This window comes from Podarcis vaucheri (assembly GCF_965113315.1).
Source record: "Podarcis vaucheri genome assembly, chromosome: 8".
NCBI classification, from domain to species: domain Eukaryota; kingdom Metazoa; phylum Chordata; class Lepidosauria; order Squamata; family Lacertidae; genus Podarcis; species Podarcis vaucheri.
In genome coordinates this window covers 8,094,292-8,112,590 of record NC_138766.1, presented here as the reverse complement: position 1 = coordinate 8,112,590, position 18,299 = coordinate 8,094,292, and the positions used below count along the sequence as shown (strand labels likewise).

The 18,299-nt window shown below is 44.5% G+C and overlaps 1 protein-coding gene across 2 annotated transcripts in view; it reads right to left on the bottom strand.

Annotated features, from left to right (window-relative positions):
- Window positions 1-18,299, bottom strand: part of DZANK1 (double zinc ribbon and ankyrin repeat domains 1) — a 29,481-nt gene that overhangs the window by 7,203 nt on the left and 3,979 nt on the right. The window contains exons 4-15 of one of the 2 annotated variants that reach the window (XM_082234444.1): window positions 17,864-17,981; window positions 15,897-15,993; window positions 14,880-15,004; window positions 14,419-14,532; window positions 14,166-14,258; window positions 12,799-13,018; window positions 11,883-11,986; window positions 9,989-10,063; window positions 8,316-8,412; window positions 6,554-6,648; window positions 4,576-4,660; window positions 3,671-3,794 (exon numbers count right to left, since the gene is read on the bottom strand). In XM_082234444.1, coding sequence (XP_082090570.1) covers window positions 3,671-3,794; window positions 4,576-4,660; window positions 6,554-6,648; window positions 8,316-8,412; window positions 9,989-10,063; window positions 11,883-11,986; window positions 12,799-13,018; window positions 14,166-14,258; window positions 14,419-14,532; window positions 14,880-15,004; window positions 15,897-15,993; window positions 17,864-17,981 — 1,347 coding nt within the window. The remainder of the gene's footprint in view (window positions 1-3,670; window positions 3,795-4,575; window positions 4,661-6,553; window positions 6,649-8,315; window positions 8,413-9,988; window positions 10,064-11,882; window positions 11,987-12,798; window positions 13,019-14,165; window positions 14,259-14,418; window positions 14,533-14,879; window positions 15,005-15,896; window positions 15,994-17,863; window positions 17,982-18,299) is intronic. The other variant, XM_082234445.1, reaches the window with a different exon arrangement.

The window sequence follows — 18,299 nt, the reverse complement described above, 5'->3', positions numbered from 1 at the left end:
CTGCTTTAGCCTGCTCAGCACTTCCTTGACGTCACTGTCGTGATCCTGCTGGGACTCAGAAAATATCAGGATGTCATCTAAGAAGCAGACACACGTCTTGTAGAGGAGCCCCGCTAACACGTGATGCATGAAAGCTTGAAAACAGTGGGCGCCATTTTGTAGTCCAAAAGGCATAACTCTATTCGTAGGTGCCTAGGGGTGTGAACATGGCTGTCTTCCACTCATCTCCTTCCCGCATGCGAATGAGGTTGTACGCCCCTCGCAGGTCCAACTTGGTGAACACGCGGCCTTTGCGTACCGTCGCGAGGAGGTCGTCGATCCTGGGCATGGGGAAGTCCGATGGCTTGGTCACGCTGTTTAAGGTCCGATAGTCCACAACGAGCCTTTTCTGGGGCGTGTCCCGCTTCTTAACAAAGAATACAGGACTGCCCCCCGCTGCCTTCGACTCCCGGATGAAACCGCGCTCCAAATTATGTTCTATGAATTCTTTGAGTTCCTGTAGTTCGTCCTCAGACATGGAATACAGCTTCCCTTTGGGCAGCGCCGCCCCTGGCAGTAGGTCAATCTTGCAGTCATATGATCTGTGGGGGGGGTAGCCTATCCGCCTCCTTCTCGCAGAAGACCTCCAAAAATCCAGCGTATTTGTGGGGGATTGCTTGCAGCGTCCCCAGCTGCAGCTGCGCTTCCTCCTCCTCTCCCTCCTGCCGGGGCAGGATGCAGTGTTCAGCGCAGTATGAGGAGCCAAAGACTAGCTGCCGCTGGTACCAAGCCAACGTCGGACTGTGTCTGTCCAGCCAACTCATGCCCAAGACAATAGGTGTGTCCGACAGTCTGGTGACATTAAAACTGATGATTTCTCTGTGATTTCCAAGTCGCATCACCATTGGTGGCGTTTGCTTCACCACCTGCCCCCCTAGCAGCTCCCTGCCATCCACCGTGACGACCTGCAGGGGCAGCGTGGCAGGCAGCAGCTGTATAGCGTGTTTATCGACAAAGTCCTGCCCTATAAAGTCTGCATTGCTTCCTGAGTCAATGGTGATTGGCACGTCCATGGTGAGTCCATTGGGTAGCTGGAGCGATGCGGTGAGCCTCACCACTGGTTTGGGTGGGAGGGGGTCTGTGGGCTGCAAAATCTCTGGGGACTGCTTCACTGACACGTCTGGCTGGGCCCCAGTGCCTCTCTCTCCAGCCAGACTGCGTCGTTTCCCTGCTGTGGTTCCCCTTGCTGAGTTGCTGCAGTTACCATTGCTGAGGCTGCAGTGTGCTTGTGGAGCCTCTGGAGACACTCTTTCACCAGGTGCTGCGGACTTTCGCAGATGTAACACTTCCTGTTCCCTCTAGGAGGCTTCGCCTTGACTGCTCCCGGTGCTGTGGCTCTGGTTGCTGACTGAGCCCTGGCACCGCCAACCTCCATCGGTTCCGCTCCCCCTCCTGGCGGAGGCGTGGATTGCGCACGCGCAGCTTCCCTGGGAACGAAGGAGAAACCTCTCGCTGGTTTGCGCCCTCCACGTCCTTCGTCCTTGCTCCATGGACGTTCCTCCAGCCGCACTCCCACCGCCAGCGCCCTCTGAACGACCTCCTGCGTGGTCCGGGGTCTCTCCCCCCTTGCAATTTCGTCTTTAACCGCACTGTTCAAGCCTTCCCAAAATAGATCTCTGACTGGAGCTGAATCTCTGTCCCATTCCAAGGCACTGACTAATGCAAAAAAGCGGGCATGGTACTGTCTTACGCTGGCCCTCCCTTGCTTCAGCCCATGCACCTCCCTCCGTGCAAGATCCACGTCTATGCTAGACAAAAAGCAGCCATCCATCGCTTTAATAAAGGCATTCGCTGTTTGGAGCGCTGGATCCTTATCCCTCCACAAATTGCGCAGCCATGCTTTAGCATCTCCATGCAAATGGGACATGATAAATCCCACCTTTTCTTGCTCATCTCTAAAGTCTTTGTCCAGCAGTTGCAGTGCACACTGTACATCTGCTCTAAAGTTGGGGTACATTTGTAAATTCCCATCGAAGTGAGAGACCAGACCGCCTGTTCTTCTTCCCAATCCAATCCCCTCCCATTTGGGTGTCAGTTCCCCTTGCTTCGTAAGCACTTCCAACCTGACCTGGAGATCCCTGTAGGCGGCAGCTGCGTCCTCCTCTCTCTTCCTGGATGCAAGTATTTCGGCATTCAGACGTGTCACTGCTTCTCTGAGTTCTCCTATCTTCTGTTCGGCCGTCATATTGTCTGCCGTTCGTGAGCTGAGTCGCAGGCACCCTCCTTCTCCTCTGTCCGCGAGGCTGTAGATGCCCACAACGTGAAACGGAGCTTACTGTCAGAGCTGCTTCCAGATCCTAGCTCACAGAGGATCACGCTAGCCAGCAATCACTTTGTAAAAGTCTTTATTGAGTTACAGTTTCCATTCTCCAGCTGCTGCGCGCAACTCTACGTCTTATGGGTCAGACCGGCGAAGCTCCGTCTGAGTCTCCGCCCCTTGTGCACCAACTTAATATCCTAGCCTTACTCCACCTTTTCCGCCTGACTGTTCTTCTCTGGGTCCCTCTGCCCCCCTGGGTCTCTTCCTTCCTGGATTCTTCTGACGCCGACCCCCCGGACCCTCCTGCCTCCTTGCGCCGGGCTTTAGGACCTGGCTCCCTTTCCGGGCTGCTTACTGCGCCACCTTCCTGTGCATTTGAACTTGGCGCGCGCGCCCAACCTTCCACTTTCCGTCTGACCGTTTCTTCGCTCCCCGATGAAGGTGTGGCCACTCCTGACTCGTGCCCTCCCTCCTGTTGTGAGCTGCCAGCGCTTGATACCTGACGCCCTTCCTCTCCCCTGCTCTCTGTTGGTGACGCTGGTCCCGATTTCCAACTGCTCCCCTCTGAGCTCCCTCTGGCCCTTTCCTCCTGGGGTGTTCCCCTAGGTGCCCCCCTTGCCCTGGCCACTGGTGCTCCTTTCTGTGAATCTTCTGATTCACTGGAAAGACTCGGAGATCTCGGGTCGTCGTCATCACTCATCCTTTCTTCTGCCTCCTCCCCCTCGCTCTCTGTTTCCTCCCTTGCTCTGCTCCTGAACCCCTGACAACAACATAATAATAACAATGTATAAACACACAAAATAAGAACAAAAACCAATATGCAATATGACTGCATACCAGAGAAGTTCATTTCCCCCCTGGTCAGATGGCTTGGAACTGACATTTTGATCGTTCTGTGTCCCATCTGCAGCATTCAGTGTGACTGTGCAGCTTCCATACAAAATACACATTTCCATGTGAGATTAAATGTTTAAAAGGGGGTGGGAGAGGATAACTGTGCATTGTGAGAACGGCTGCACATTGGTATGGCATATTTCAAACAACCTGTTGACTGCTTCAGGCAGCAGTGCAAGCCGTGTGAACTATATAGGCATGTAAAAATGCCATTTAGATTTCCCCCTAGTATTCAGAGTTACTTCACCAAACCTTTATCAGGTATTACAAATATAGGCCACCATAAAACATCCATATATAAAATTTTAAAATATATACAAATAAACAGCCATGTAAAAATATGTAACAAGAAGGATTGTCATTGGAGTTTCTTCCCGCTAAAAAGTATTCGAGTTCATTCTGTATGTTAACAGCTTCCATTTCCAAATAAGCATAAATAGTCAGACCAGTTAATCAGAATGCAGAAGGCTGACGTACGGTCTTGACTGATGGTCCACGTTGGCACCTTTCTGCACGAGAATGGGAATAACTTCATGATGCCTGTTCAACACAGCCAGCGTTAAAGCAGGTTGGTCCTTGCTGTTGGTGCAGTTGGGGTCAGCTCCCTGGAGTGTGTGGGAAAAGTAGAGAATCAAACATACCTCCCCTTCCTTCCCTCTTTTAAAGTACTGCACATTACACATTGCTCAAATGGTATTTGAATTACAGGAAGATCTGGTTAATGTTAAGTAAAATTACAACTGTTAGAATATATATACTAGGGTTGCCATATTTTTAAAAAGTTGTTGACCTTTTTTTTTTGCAAGATCTCAAAAAATAAAAATAAAAAATAGAACTTTTTGAGCTACTTTTAAGGAAATTTGCAAAATCTACGCTTCCAACAGGGATTTCCGGACATTTAAGCAATTTCTGCTCAGACACTTTTTGATGGCTGAATCCTGGCAATGTGGTTCACATATCCACACATGTTTACTAAACTGGAGGAAAAGAGGATTGTGCATAATAAGTGGTGGCTATAAAAGCAGGACTTGCTGACGATTCACACGCAGGAAGTGGGGAGAGGAACAAGGCCGAGCTCACCAGCTCTCATCCCCCATCCCCTTTACCACATGCAAATACTGTAACTTGTCTGAACTATTTGACTAACATATGCCAGGGAAACTTGTACCTACAGAGGAAGAATTCTAAGTGGATCACCTATTCAAGCTTATACCTGTTAAGTGAGTAGCATAAAGAACTACGTATCGACAATTTAGGTACCTTTGTGGTATAGATCTATTGGATAGTTTGATTTTCTTTTGGGGAAATGTTATTTAAAAAAAAGAAACAAATGTATTCCTAATAGTTGAACAGAATGCTTCAGAATGCCACACTACTGAAACTTGCCTCGTCAATCAGTTGTTCTACAACGAAAGGTCGCCCTTGGCCTTTTGGACCCACTTCCTTCAGCAACTGCCTAGATTCAGTCTAGAAAAATGCAGAAGCAAAACAGCCATTCAGCTCCTGGAGAGGGTGTTCCATGTGCAAGAGGTGCCTCCCTACACCACCACCCTGGGCTACTGGCAGAAATGCTCTATTTCAAAGAATACCACACTGACCAAACAATGGCTGCACGCCCTCCATCAGTATATAAACCCTTTTATGTGTGGTGTAGTGGTTAAGAGCGGTAGTCTCCTAATCTGGGGGACCGGGTTCGCGTCTCTGCTCCTCCACATGCAGCTGCTGGGTGACCTTGGGCCAGTCACACTTCTCTGAAGTCTCTCAGCCCCACTCACCTCACAGAGTGTTTGTTGTGGGGGAGGAAGGGAAAGGAGAATGTTAGCCGCTTTGAGACTCCTTAAGGGGAGTGAAAGGCGGGATATCAAATCCAAACTCTTCTTTTCTAGTGATCGCAACCCCAAGTCAGGTGACAGGGCAGGCAGAATGGAGCTATACATTGCTTGCTTGCTGGTAAGGTCAGTTCTGGATAATAGACGTCAGGATGGGTTTGTGGTGCCAGAATTGTGACATAAGTCAACCACACAAATCATCCCCGGGAACTCAGTCAAGAGGAAAATGAGGAGCTCATTGGAGCCAATCAGCCTTGCTCCTAACAGAGAGGGGAGACATCCCACTGAAAATCACCACTGGCTACATATTGGAGAGACATCAGTCCCAGTTTCACAACAGATTTGTTTCGCTTTGGAAGGCATCTTTCCCCAGAGCCATGTTGCCAAGAGTGTGCATATGACCTTGAGGGAAGCCCTGTTCAGAAGGAACATCTACAGGCACGCAACAACTGTGAGGAAAAGGGCCAAGCCACATGGTACTCTTGCTGAGAGACTCCAGTGACCATACTTGACCTCTAAGTCAAGTATGCAAATTCCCAGGATTTGTATACAGTGGTACCTCGGGTTAAGTACTTAATTCGTTCCAGAGGGCTGGACTTAACCTGAAACTGTTCTTAACCTGAAGCATCACTTTAGCTAATGGGGCCTCCTGCTGCTGCTGCACCGCCAGAGCACGATGTCTGTTCTCATCCTGAAGCAAAGTACTTAACCCGAGGTACTATTTCTGGGTTAGCGAAGTCTGTAAGCCGAAGCATATGTAACCCGAGGTACCACTGTAAACAGTTCCGTTTGCACGGACAAAAGTGATACTGGAAATGAGTGCATGGCAGGCCAGCTGATGACCCACTTTTGACAGGATGGAAGCGTGACCCAATAGCTGTTGTCCTGTATTTCCACTACCCACCCACTTTGGTGCCAAGGCCAAGGATATACTGCATGGCCTTAACCAGGTATGCGCCTGCTGCTTGCTCTGCATGTTCTCCCTGTGGGATTGCTCTGGCTAGCAAGACAAAAAAGGAAATGCCCTCCTCAGAGCAGAAGTAGGAGGAAGGGAAAATGCAATGGAAGTAATAATATTTGCTGTGCTTTCCCCACCTGAAATACAGTGGTGCCTCGCAAGACGAAAAGAATCCGTTCTGTGATTCTCTTCGTCTAGCGGTTTTTTCGTCTTGCGAAGCAAGCCCATTGACGGATTAGCGGATTAGCGCTATTAGCGGCTTATCTGCTGATCGGATCAGCTGATAAGTGGTTTAGCGGCTTAGAAAAAGGGGGGGGGGAACCAGCAGGAACTCGCAAGACATTGTCGTCTTGCGAAGCAAGCCCATAGGAAATTCGTTTTGCGAAGCACCTCCAAAACGGAAAACTCTTTCGTCTAGTGAGTTTTCCGTCTTGCGAGGCATTCGTCTTGCAGGGCACCACTGTAATACTTTCCAGAAAAGATTCATTTTTAAAACCAGCTTGGTACTAACACTGCTTATGTTGCAGCATCCCTACAGAGGTGTTAACCGCCATACTAAGAGCAGATACATACAGTGAGCTTGTCTTCTTTTTCTAGACATGTCCCTGTTTTCATTATCCTTTTGACTTTCTCGCTGGGGCTTGGCACTCTTTGACTCTCTTCTTGGGCTAAAATAGAGAAAGCTACAATGATATTCAAGTGATGTCCCATAGTATAGCAAAATAACATAGGAGCCCCACCTAACAGCAGCATGAGCTGATTAACAAAAGTTTTTTGTTTATTGCAATATTCCTAACAAATCCTGCAGTCTTCTCCCCCAAGAATATCTTCCGGTATTTCCACTGAGATGCCTGGGACGTTTTTCTTCTTTTTAAAGATGTATATGGCTTTCTGACTTTGCTGCTGATCAAATACTCTTTTTCAGGTCAGTGAATACCTGAAGCTCTTGATGGAAGCGCCTTTCCCCTCCACACCAAGAAACCTAGGCAAGAGGTGTGTGCGCGACCTCTTTTGGCTCTCGGTCTGTAGCTCACAGCCTGACATATAGCAGCAGGCTACATTTCCACTATCAAAGAGACCAACATCTGAGATGGAACCAGCAGGCATCAGGTGAATTACAAGGCAAAGCCCCATGGGGTCATTGTGTTGAGTTGCTATAACTGATTGCCAAAGGTCTGGGAGAAGAGGAATGGTTTTGCCTGGCACTTAAAGATATGCAATGAAGGCAACAGGCCAGCCTCCCTTGTTCCATAAGCAGGGAGCCACTGCAAAAAATGCCCGTTCTGCTGCCGCCCTCTTGACATGCCTTGAGACTCATCTGCTGTAACAACGGAGTCAAGGTCCCGGTGGATGCAAGCGATTTTGTCCTCAAAATGCTTTGTAAACAAGTCACAGTGAGCTACCATTGGTTCCACCACCTCCTTCGGGCCAGACTCACACTACCTGGAAAAGCTCTGTTGGAGAGCACAACAAGGATGCAATGGAGGCAGCCAAGTAAGCCACCTTTGCTGCCTTCTCTGCCACTAGGTAGGCTCCAGGATGAGCCCTCACAAGTGTTTGATTGCACTCAACTGGAGTTTTTCTCCATTTGTGTTTGAGCTGTCTCCCAGCTTCTCTTCTCATCTGGAGTATATCAGGAAGCCAAATCGGCTCCACAAAGCAGGAGAGGGAGCTCAGAGGATATTGTGTCAATGGTCCAAGCCTTGTGGGTGTTCCAGAGGTTGGTGAGGGCTTCGACAGGAGCGTCAGTCATATTAGCTGGAAAATCCCCCAGAGCCATCTGGAAACCCATCTGAGGGTGGACCATCCTCAAAGATCCCTGGCTCTGCAGAGTGCAAAGGTGCTGAGAGCAGTGAAGGGTCCTTGGAAATACCATGCGCTTGGGATCTACAGTGGTGCCCCGCAAGACGAATGCCTCGCAAGACGGAAAACTCGCTAGACGAAAGAGTTTTCCGTTTTGGAGGTGCTTCGCAAAACGAATTTCCTATGGGCTTGCTTCGCAAGACGACAATGTCTTGCGAGTTCCTGCTGATTTTTCCCCTCCCCCCCTTTTTCTAAGCTGCTAAGCCGCTTATCAGCTGATCCGATCAGCAGATAAGCCGCTAAAAGCCGCTAATAGCGCTAATCCTTCAGTGGGCTTGTTTCGCAAGACGAAAAAACCGCTAGACGAAGAGAATCACAGAACGGATTCTTTTCGTCTTGCGAGGCACCACTGTACTTTAAGGTTTAATTTTCAGATGTGTTAAGTAGTACATACTTTTCTGGGTACAAGTCACTGTTTGAAAATGTACAAAACAAGGATAGCATTTGAACCAAATCACACCAGAATGCTCACCCAGACTGGCTTGACTTTCATATAATCCAGCTCTTCCTGCTTTGCTGGGGCTCAGTTCGTGATAGCCAAATGCCAGTGGTTTATTGGTCAAAATATCCTGGAGAAGCATAAACAGTATATTATATGACAACCTTTGCCATACCAACATAAGCTATATACACAGTGGTTGTAAACTGTATTGCAAACTTTCTTGGTGAGAAGATCTGTTATGGCAGCTCAGCTTCTCTGAAAGTCAATCTGCATACCACTGTTCTATGATGTGTAGCTACAGCAAGTGTTGGGAATAATCTTAGGTGCAATTTGCATGTTGCACAAAAATTTAAATAACAGTTTAAAGACAGACAATGGTTTAATTCGAATGAGCACCATGCTGGTGCACCACGCTCAATGTTCTGCAACACTCCTCAACAGTCTTGGCTTGTTGAGTTATCCAACCTGGGCTCATGGTTTGTTTCCTTTGAACAAACCAAAAGTGGTAAGCCAAGAGCAAATCTTGGTTATAACTCATGGTGTGTAAGGAAGAAAACAGAATACAAGCCCACTCATGGCTATGAGGAAACAAACCATGAGCCTAGGTTCAGACTACATGACAAACCAGTCTCTGGTTTGTTTTATTCACAGCGCAAGGGAAGAATGAACAAACTTTTGAGGAGCATCCACAAGTACAATACCTGCTCATATTAATCTGTGTGGACTAATCCTTAATGAAACTCTCAATTCAAGCATGACAACAATCAATGTATGGGTTGTTACCTGAAGCTATAAAAATAAAAAGAACCCTTGGAAGTAGATAAAACAAGTTATATGAATAGCAGTAGAATCCCTAAGACCACAAGACAACAGTGATATAGATTAGATTTTTCTATTTTAAGTGAAGAAGACCAAGGAATAAAAAAGGACCCATGTCCAGATGGGCTAAGTGGAGAATTCTTCCAGGAATTTAATGGATTAATGGCACTTAGATTGACCAAACAAATTCAGTGAAGTAATAGTAATGTAGAGTGCCTAATGTTGGGGAAAGTGCATATAGTGATTATCTGGGAACAATCCTGAAAAGCACGAACCATTACAGACCTATCCCACTCCTGGATACAGACTATGATTTTGGTGGCAATATAAGCAGGAAGGATAAAGTGTTATTTTGGAAGAATATATAAAGGAAGATCAGATGGGCAATATATTAGAAAGCATATTTGTTAGGAGAATCTGCTTACCCAGACTGTATTAAGAACGTGTCAAGAATGTTTGTGTAGGAAAACCTCAGCCTCAGATTAGATAGAAAGTAGAAACTGATCCTCCACTGTCAGTCATCTAGCTCTGGTAATACAGGCATGCTTTTTCTTTGAGAATGTGACCTCATTTCTGCACATGTGTAAAGCTAAGGAAAGGGAATAAGCCTGTCTAACATATAGTTACAAAAAAGGTGGGAGGATAGATAGAAAAAAAACACTTCTGGAGGGTCACCCCTAATGTAAAATGCTCTAAGGCAGCTGCACACAGATTCCTCAGTGTTGAAGAAAGATTTCCCTAAAGGTAGATATTTGGAATGCCACTGGTTTAAAAGAGCTGCAATGAGCCTTGATTAGCCAAGTTGCGATTTACTAACTCCTGACTACCAATGATTCTCATTATAGCACCTTCTCATTTTTATCAGCTTTGATTTCCACACTGACCTTATTTATAGCAAGTGCATAATTTATCTGGAGACTGACTTGATAGCTGTCCTTGTGGACTGTAGCAGAAATAAGCTATAGAAGGAAAAAATGTGATTAAGTTTTCTTTTCTTCTTTTAAAAAGAAAAATAGCTATGATCCTTACACACACTACTTTCAAAAAAGATTTTTCAAATCAGTGTACAATACAGCTAAGTTATATAGAAAACCAGTTAAAATCTTAGTTGAAAAGAAAAGCGGAATAGCAGTAAGAAAAATAAATCAGCAGTACAAAGCGTTTTGAAATGAGCCTTGACCAGTTGGCAAGAAGATACCAAGGAGGGGACCCAAACACCACCTGCGGAAAGTATTCCACAATGTCAGAGCTGTAATGGAAAAGGCCCTGCTTCTTGCAGAGGCTACTGTGGTCTCAACACAAGATGGAATCTGAAGGGCTCTACTTCTAGTTCTTTTTAACGTGGAGGTTCAAATGGCTGACAGGCAGGGAAGAAAAGGGTACTTCAAATAACTTATCAGGACCTGGTCATTTTTGGTTTGGAAGGTCAAAACCAGCACCTTGTACTGGGTGCAGAAACTGGCTGCCAAAAATAGGTGATATATGATTATGCTGACTCAAGCCCACCAAGAGGCAAGCAGGAACATTTTGCACCTGCCAAAGTTCCTGACCTATTTTAAAAAACAGCTCCAAGTGGAGTGCACTGCAGTAATATCCTCTGGTTAAACCAAGGTATCTAGGGTCTATCTTTCAGTAGCAGTGCAGTTGTTGAATCAGCCAGACCTAAAACCAAGGCACCCAGGAGCAACACCAGGCTCAGTCGTACGTTCTAATGGCAAACCCAACCCTCACAGGAGAATGGAGAGTGTGATCCCATCCAAAACAGGCATGACCCCCCAGCCAAGTGGACCACTGAGACCCCCATTACCATCAACCCTTTTATCATTAACTCTTACAACTGGCTTGATTATTAACCTTCTCCATCTCAAGGTCTACCTAGGATCATTTTGATCAGGCAGATGACAGCATGCTCCCAATACTAACATACTCTTGGAGCCCAGTATTATCACCCACAGTGATTCTGTGGACGAGTCTGCCTCTTTGGGGATTTCTAGCTTGCTGGACTCAATGCTCTCTTTGATACACAGAGAGACACCACCTCCGATACGTCCTTCCCACGAAGTTGATACCCAGAGCAGTGGCGTAGCGTGGGGAGTGCAGGGGGGCCCGGCCGCACCGGGCGCAACATCTGGGGGTTAGGGGGCGCAAATCCACGGGTTAGGGGGCACAAATCCACGGGTTAGGGGGCGCAAATTACTTGCCTTGCCCCGGGTGCTGACAACCCACGCTATGCCACTGACCCAGAGACAAAACTGTGCCCCACTGATTCTTCCCATTCCATCAGGTTTCCATTATGTCCCATCTAGGCTTGGAGGCTTCTAGCATTAGTGTATAAACATTTGTAAACGGTCTCTCTCTTCAAGCATCTTTTGCACCTCCAGAGTTTGACCTCTCTTCAGTCTGATGAAAAGAATACCACATAATGCAGACTGCTTGAGTCAGCAAGAGACTTAAAACTGGCCAGCTCATTTATAAAACTGAAGACTCACAGAATTTATAAATCTATAGAAAATATTACCAGCGAAAAGGATATCCATCCTAACATCGACCTCACTCCCACTGAGAAAATGATATAAAACAAATCCAGATACTAACTTCTCTCACCAGTTGCATGGAAAAAAGGACTGTCTCCCTTCTTCTCAGCAAGCCTCTATTTATTTATTTTTAAAGCCAAGAATCATCTCACCTTTTTGCCTTAAATCACTACCCTAATTCTCTTTATGCATCAGCATCACATGAGAAAGATTAGAGCCATAAAAGGTCCCTTCTTTCTCTTACCTTCCCCATTTGAGGCTCTCCAATCAGAGTCCTGAACTCCAGATTGTTTTGCGTGTAACTTCTGAGGTGTGCACAAACATGATCTAGTTGCTTCCTCCAGTAACCTGAATGAAGGAAAATAGACTGAACATATCACTGGTGTTACAGAGTAGGCTCAAGAAAGACTGGTGGCTCTTGCAGGTGATTTCTACAACATGTCATAAACACAACAGTGGCGGATCCATATTGGACCATCCACAAATCATTTCATTTTATTAGTTCTGCGATGCTTCCCCAATGTTATTACACTATTGCTTGGGTGGGTGGGCAACAAAAATGAGACAAAGAAACAACAATATTTCATTAGGAAGGCAGCGGAACATGCACTGATTGGAAATGAAGCCGTATGACTGCCCTGAAACTTTTGCAGGGACAAACAGTATTGAAAGTGGGACTGAATATAATGGCACTGATGAACACAAACAGCAGAGAGGGGAATCCTGTCTCCATTTTCCAGGAACTTATTGGATCAGATCTCCCCTCCCTCCCTACTTCCCCTAAGCAGCCAGATTGAAAACCTTGTTATTTATTTTATCTTTAAACATTTATTTTCCCTTCATTAAAAATATTTTCTCCAAGGTGGGTAACAAATCACCTTTAAAAATAAATAGTGAATCCCCCAGAGGGTATGGTTAATTGGGCAGTATACGATAATTAAAATCCCCCAATCAAAATCAATCACATATCAAAAATACAGCAGAACATACCGGCATCAAAATCTAAGAACCTGCATAAAAAGCTGAACATAGTACAAAAGGATAGCTGAAAGTTGCTGTAAGCACAATGACTCAAGTTCTTCATCTGCAAAGGAGCCTAGGAGTAGGAGAAACCCAAGGGCTGTTTTATGACGGATTCATTCTGAATAGCATCTTTTTACCTCTTCCAGGACTGATGGCTGTGAGCAGAGGTTTGTGATAATTTGTCTCGTTCAATTTTTCCTTTTGAGAAAGGAGCTCACTTTCTTTCTTCTCTAGAAATTTGATGGATGGGTAGTACAAGCCAATGGTTTGAGTTCCTTGCTCTTTTTTCTCTAGCAAATTAGGTATTGATGGTGGCAATGAAATGACTGATTGCTGCCTGGTCTGTAAGCTGTTGCTCTGTTAAAGATATGTTGTATTATAGGTAAAAAGGCTGACACAGTTTATCAGATACACACAAAAAATCCCACCAATATATTTAACTTAAATAAATTAAAATGTTTTCTGAAGGAACTCTGACATTCTCTATCTGATCCAGTGGTCTGAACATACATTTACACTCACCATTTTGAGGGTTCAAAATGCAGGGGTGCCTCCTGCAGATACTGTCTCATCAGTATTGTACAGTGGTACTTCGGGTTAAGTACTTAATTTGTTCCGGAGGTCTGTTCTTAACCTGAAACTGTTCTTAACCTGAAGCACCACTTTAGCTAATGGGGGCCACCTGCTGCCGCTGCACCGCCAGAGCACAATTTCTGTTCTCATCCTGAAGCAAAGTTCTTAACCTGAAGCACTATTTCTAAGTTAGCGGAGTCTGTAACCTGAAGTGTATGTAACCTGAAGCGTATGTAACCTGAGGTACCACTGTAATCTAAATAGATGTGGATCATAAATGGCTTATATTTGTTCACTGCTATTTATTTTAGTCATAGGCTATAACAAAGTGCAATATACTGGCTTATTTTAAAGCAGACTCATTTTCATTTTCAGCCTAAGGCACATAGAAAATTCCTCTTCAGTCTTTATTACATGCTGGTCCCACTATCGTAACACTCATTCTCTGAAAACTTAGTTACCTGAATCCAAAAAAGTATATCCAAACCTTGCTATACAAGTGGCTGATTCAGATAGCCGAACAGCCAGAGTTTGCCGACTTTCTTACTTGCTTGGATTTTGCTGGTCAGAAGCAGCCATTTCAGGCAGAAAGCCCCACTGAACCCAGTAGAACTTAGATATGTATAGGATTGTGCAATTGTCTGCTTGACTTCCCTTGAGCTACTGATAAGGGATACAAAGCACTAAAAAGCGATTTGTAGGCACCCAAATGAAATGCAGTTCTGTGTACTAGCAGTCTTATTTATGCAGCAGACCTGGTTTTGATACTAAGGCTTTCATTCTACTATGCAAATTATACAGCAAGTAATCTGTAAAATATTTAATGGCATCTCACTTGAACCAGATGACTGAGAAACTTGTCAAGTGGTCCTCTCAGTCTGGGCCTCTCAGATTGCTTGTGTGTGATTATTTTGTGCGGAAATTTCCTTACCATTTGCGCTTCTGGAAATTGGATCCCACAGACCACACACTGCGTAATGCAAATTGGATTTCCTGCTCCACACACACAGTAGACTACTTTGCCCTATGGATTATAGAACAAGCACATTTCAGTAAATGTAAGTGTCAAGCAATGTGGGAATATATCAGGTATTATGTTCTCACTGCTACAGCAGACCCCCCCCCCCCAAAAATAAACTGTTTCTATAAAGAAATCTTTTATTTTTACATCAACTCTGAGCTACCTTTTGGCGGATGCTGGCTTGTTCTTGCAGCCGTGGCGTCATCAGAGCTTCACATACGATACATGTTGGTGAGTTCCTTGGCACCAGAGTCTGGCATTTGTTGCACAATTCCATCTGTAGGAAAATAACAGACACATTTGTACCCATCTTCTTGCCAAACCAGGACAATAATCCTCAAACTTTGAAAGGGAAGAACCGTCAACAGCAGCCAACCACACTCAAGACTATACTGTTTCAGCATATCTATGAAAATACTAGGAAATTAATTCCTGGTGTTGTAGTGACAATGGTGGCAAGAACTGACACTGGTGGCAATGGAAACACTGGAGACCTGGTTGGGGCAAATCTGTGTGTCCACTAAGAAAAAGTCGAGATCTGCAAATCCTTTCTAACACTACTTCTTTATACAAGCCAGTGCAAACACTTAACATGCCTTTGACCCAACTAGCCACTTTCATTACCTGAGATCGAGGCATCCATGTGGCAGAATTAGACTTTTCTCCATCACTTGAGGTATTCAAGTAATTTTTCAACAGATGTGTTCCAATGATTTGTGAGGGCACAAATGGTTTTTCTTTTGGCAAGCCTAAAATTACGCACACATTTCATTTCATTATTTTTCAATATCACACTTCAAAAGAATGTTAACCTTGACTAACTGTGTAAAACTCATCTAAAGCATGTTCTGGAATGAAATAAATTAGAAAAGAGTTAAATCAATGACAAATTCACACATAACAAAATACATACATGGAAATAATAACATATAGATGCTGCCCCATAGTTTAGACTATTGTGGTTTTAATCCCTATTTATATTATTACAGTGGTGCCCCGCAAGACGAATGCCTCGCAAGATGAAAAACTTGCTAGACGAAAGGGTTTTGCGTTGCTTCGCTAGACGAATTTCCCTATGGGCTTGCTTCGCAAGACGAAAACGTCTTGTGCTTTTTTCTTAAAGCCGCTTGAAGAGGCGCAGTTGCGACGGACCGTGCTTCGCAAGACGAAAAACATCGCAAGACAAAAAGACTCGCGGAACGAATTATTTTCGTCTTGCGAGGCACCACTGTATCTTGAAAGTCTGTTCAATGATTCAAAAAGTGTACTAGGCATATAATAAAGAACTGGTCCACTGGTGTTATTCCATATGGACCACGTTTGCACACAATACAAAACACAGAGGAGGCGGTTGTATGCTTTGCATAAGTATGCTAATCAGTTGTATATGGTAAACTGGTAGCCTAAAGCTTACTGACAACTGGAGTGATAAAGTTGCACAAGGTCAAATTTACAGAACTGCCAGTTTCACTGGTCATTTTGATACAAAATTAAAGTGGTAATATCCAAGAGAGTAACTTTGAGTACAGAAAAGAATGGGTTCAGGAAGTTATCCATAAAGCTCATGTGCTGCCAGTTCAAATTCTTTGAACCAGTGACCTTTTTGGAGTTCTCTCAATTCTGGATTTAACAATACAGTACCTTGTAATTCCAGTGCTACATCAGGCAAATGGAATCTGCTTTCAGCACTTGCTTCTTTCTTTCTTAGATTCAAATGAGACAATTCATCTTCCATCTCCTTAGAAAAAAGATTCTGATTTATAATCCCATATACATATTTTGGTCTGTTACACATGCTCTAACCATTCTGAAAGAACTCTTATCAGCCTGCTTTTGTAATAGGCCTTGTGGTAAGAATGAAGGAGGGAATTATGATTGGGGCAAGGTAGCAAGTGACAGGTTATGTCTGCATCTGTGGACACCCTACATATTGTTGGCCTCTACTGCTATCTAGAAACAACATAATCCCTGCATCTGTTGGCATAAATTGCTACAACATCTCATGCATGGAATGAAATGTTCCACTTAATCTTTGTATTATCTAGGTACACTCTACAATCCAGAGACATTTCAGGATTCCACCCATTTTTTATTTCAGAGCCATAATTTGATTAGGGATAAACCAGAGGCCAAGACAAATGTATAGTTTACATTCAGCATGCCAGAATATTTCTTTTTTTCTTTTCTTTTCCCTTTGGAGCCTTTCATCCAGAAATTCTCTTTGGAGTCTTGTTTCCCCTTTTCTCTTTGCATTTCCTGGCCCCTGCTATTCCTGAAGCATATGAGTTCTTGGCTGATTATCTCCCTTGGCTCCTTGCCCATTTCTTTGGTGTCCAAAAAGGGGCAATAATTCTCTCTCTTCTTGTATCTCCTATTTATTTTTCTAAGTCTTACTACAAACCCTTTCTCCCCCTTTCCACCTCATCTTCAACCATTAGTTGATCCCTCCATTGCAGGGGGCTGGACTACATGATCCTTGGGGTCCCTTCTATCTCTACAATTCTATGATACCCATGGCCATATGAGCCCGTTGGTGCTGACAATACTAAGCTAAATGAACCAATGATTCTTATTTAATGTAAGGCAGCTTTCTATATTCCTTTGTAGGGAGACACGGGTGGCACTGTGGACTAAACCACTGAGGCTCCTGGGTTTGCCAACTGGAAGGTCGGTGGTTCGAATCCCTGCAACAAGGTGAGCTCCCATTTCTCTGTCCCAACTTCTGCAAACCTAACAGTTTGAAAGCACACCAGTGCAAGTAGATAAATAGGTACCGCTGTGGCAGGAAGGTAAATGGCGTTTCCGTGCGCTCTGGTACTCATCAGAAAGCTGTCTGTGGACAACGCTGGCTCCCACCGCCTGAAGCAAGATGAGCGCGCCACACCCCAGTCACTTTTGACTGGAATTAACCCTCCAGAGGTCCTTCACCTTTTACCTATCTCCCTTTGTACATTATAACAGGCTTGCACAACTTGTGACCCCTCCAATATGAATGGAGACCACCAGGTATGCATGAATAGGGGTTGGGGGTGGAGGGAATAACTTCTGCAGATGCTCAATATCTCTCCACTTTTTGTGACACCCCAGGCAGACAGGAAGAACATGGATTATTAAGCCACTGTTGTTCCCTAAGTTGCAGCAGGAATGGAAGAAGCCTTATTTGACCATGAACTTGCTCCATGAGGGTTCTGATGACTTACTTAAATAGATGCTTCCCCTGTATAAACCTGAGTTACTTTGAGTTAGATCCAACTAACCCAGTGCACTAGTGGAAGCCAATGGAAGAACTCCTGCTGGTACAATGGGACTTTCTCTGTCTCTTCTCCCACAAATCCACTCTGGAGGGTCAGGAGAACCCCCAGAACAGAACCTGAGAGAAGGAAAGGGGAGGTTGTTCCATTTGGCAAACAAAAATGGTCATGCTGATGGAACAACTGTGTTAGCGTGACGTTGAATTCTACTTTTTGTTTCCAGTACCTCAATGTTTTCTGAAACACTCCTCTTAGATCTCTCCAGCAACAAGACCTATTATGCTGCAAGACCTTCATATTTAACAGCATTAATGATTCATAACACTTTTCAGTAGATTTAACATTTTTATAACTTGCCTGACTGATGAGATCTTCCAAGAAATTCTCATTCTCATCTTCATCAGGTACATGTACGTTGGGAGTTACATATTCTACTATAAATACTTTTGTTACAACGGTACTCTCTCTGCCGTCTCTGTAAGTTAAGAATAAAAAAACTCTAGACCAGGCCTCATAATTTGTGTCTCATATAAGGGATTCTCTTCTTTTTGCTGCCTCTGGTAACTGTATAAGAATTTGGCTTTGCGGGTCTCATGTTGTCTGTCTTCTAACACAGTAGGAAAATAATAGGTAAATAAGGATTAAATGTATTTCAACTTTATTACTTAATTAAATTTTTTTTTATCTTGCCTTTAAGTCCTCAAAGAGACTCCTCAATGCAGGTAACAATAATCAAAGTTAAACTAAACCAAAACCAATCCATAAAGTAAGCAATAACATAAAATAACATCCA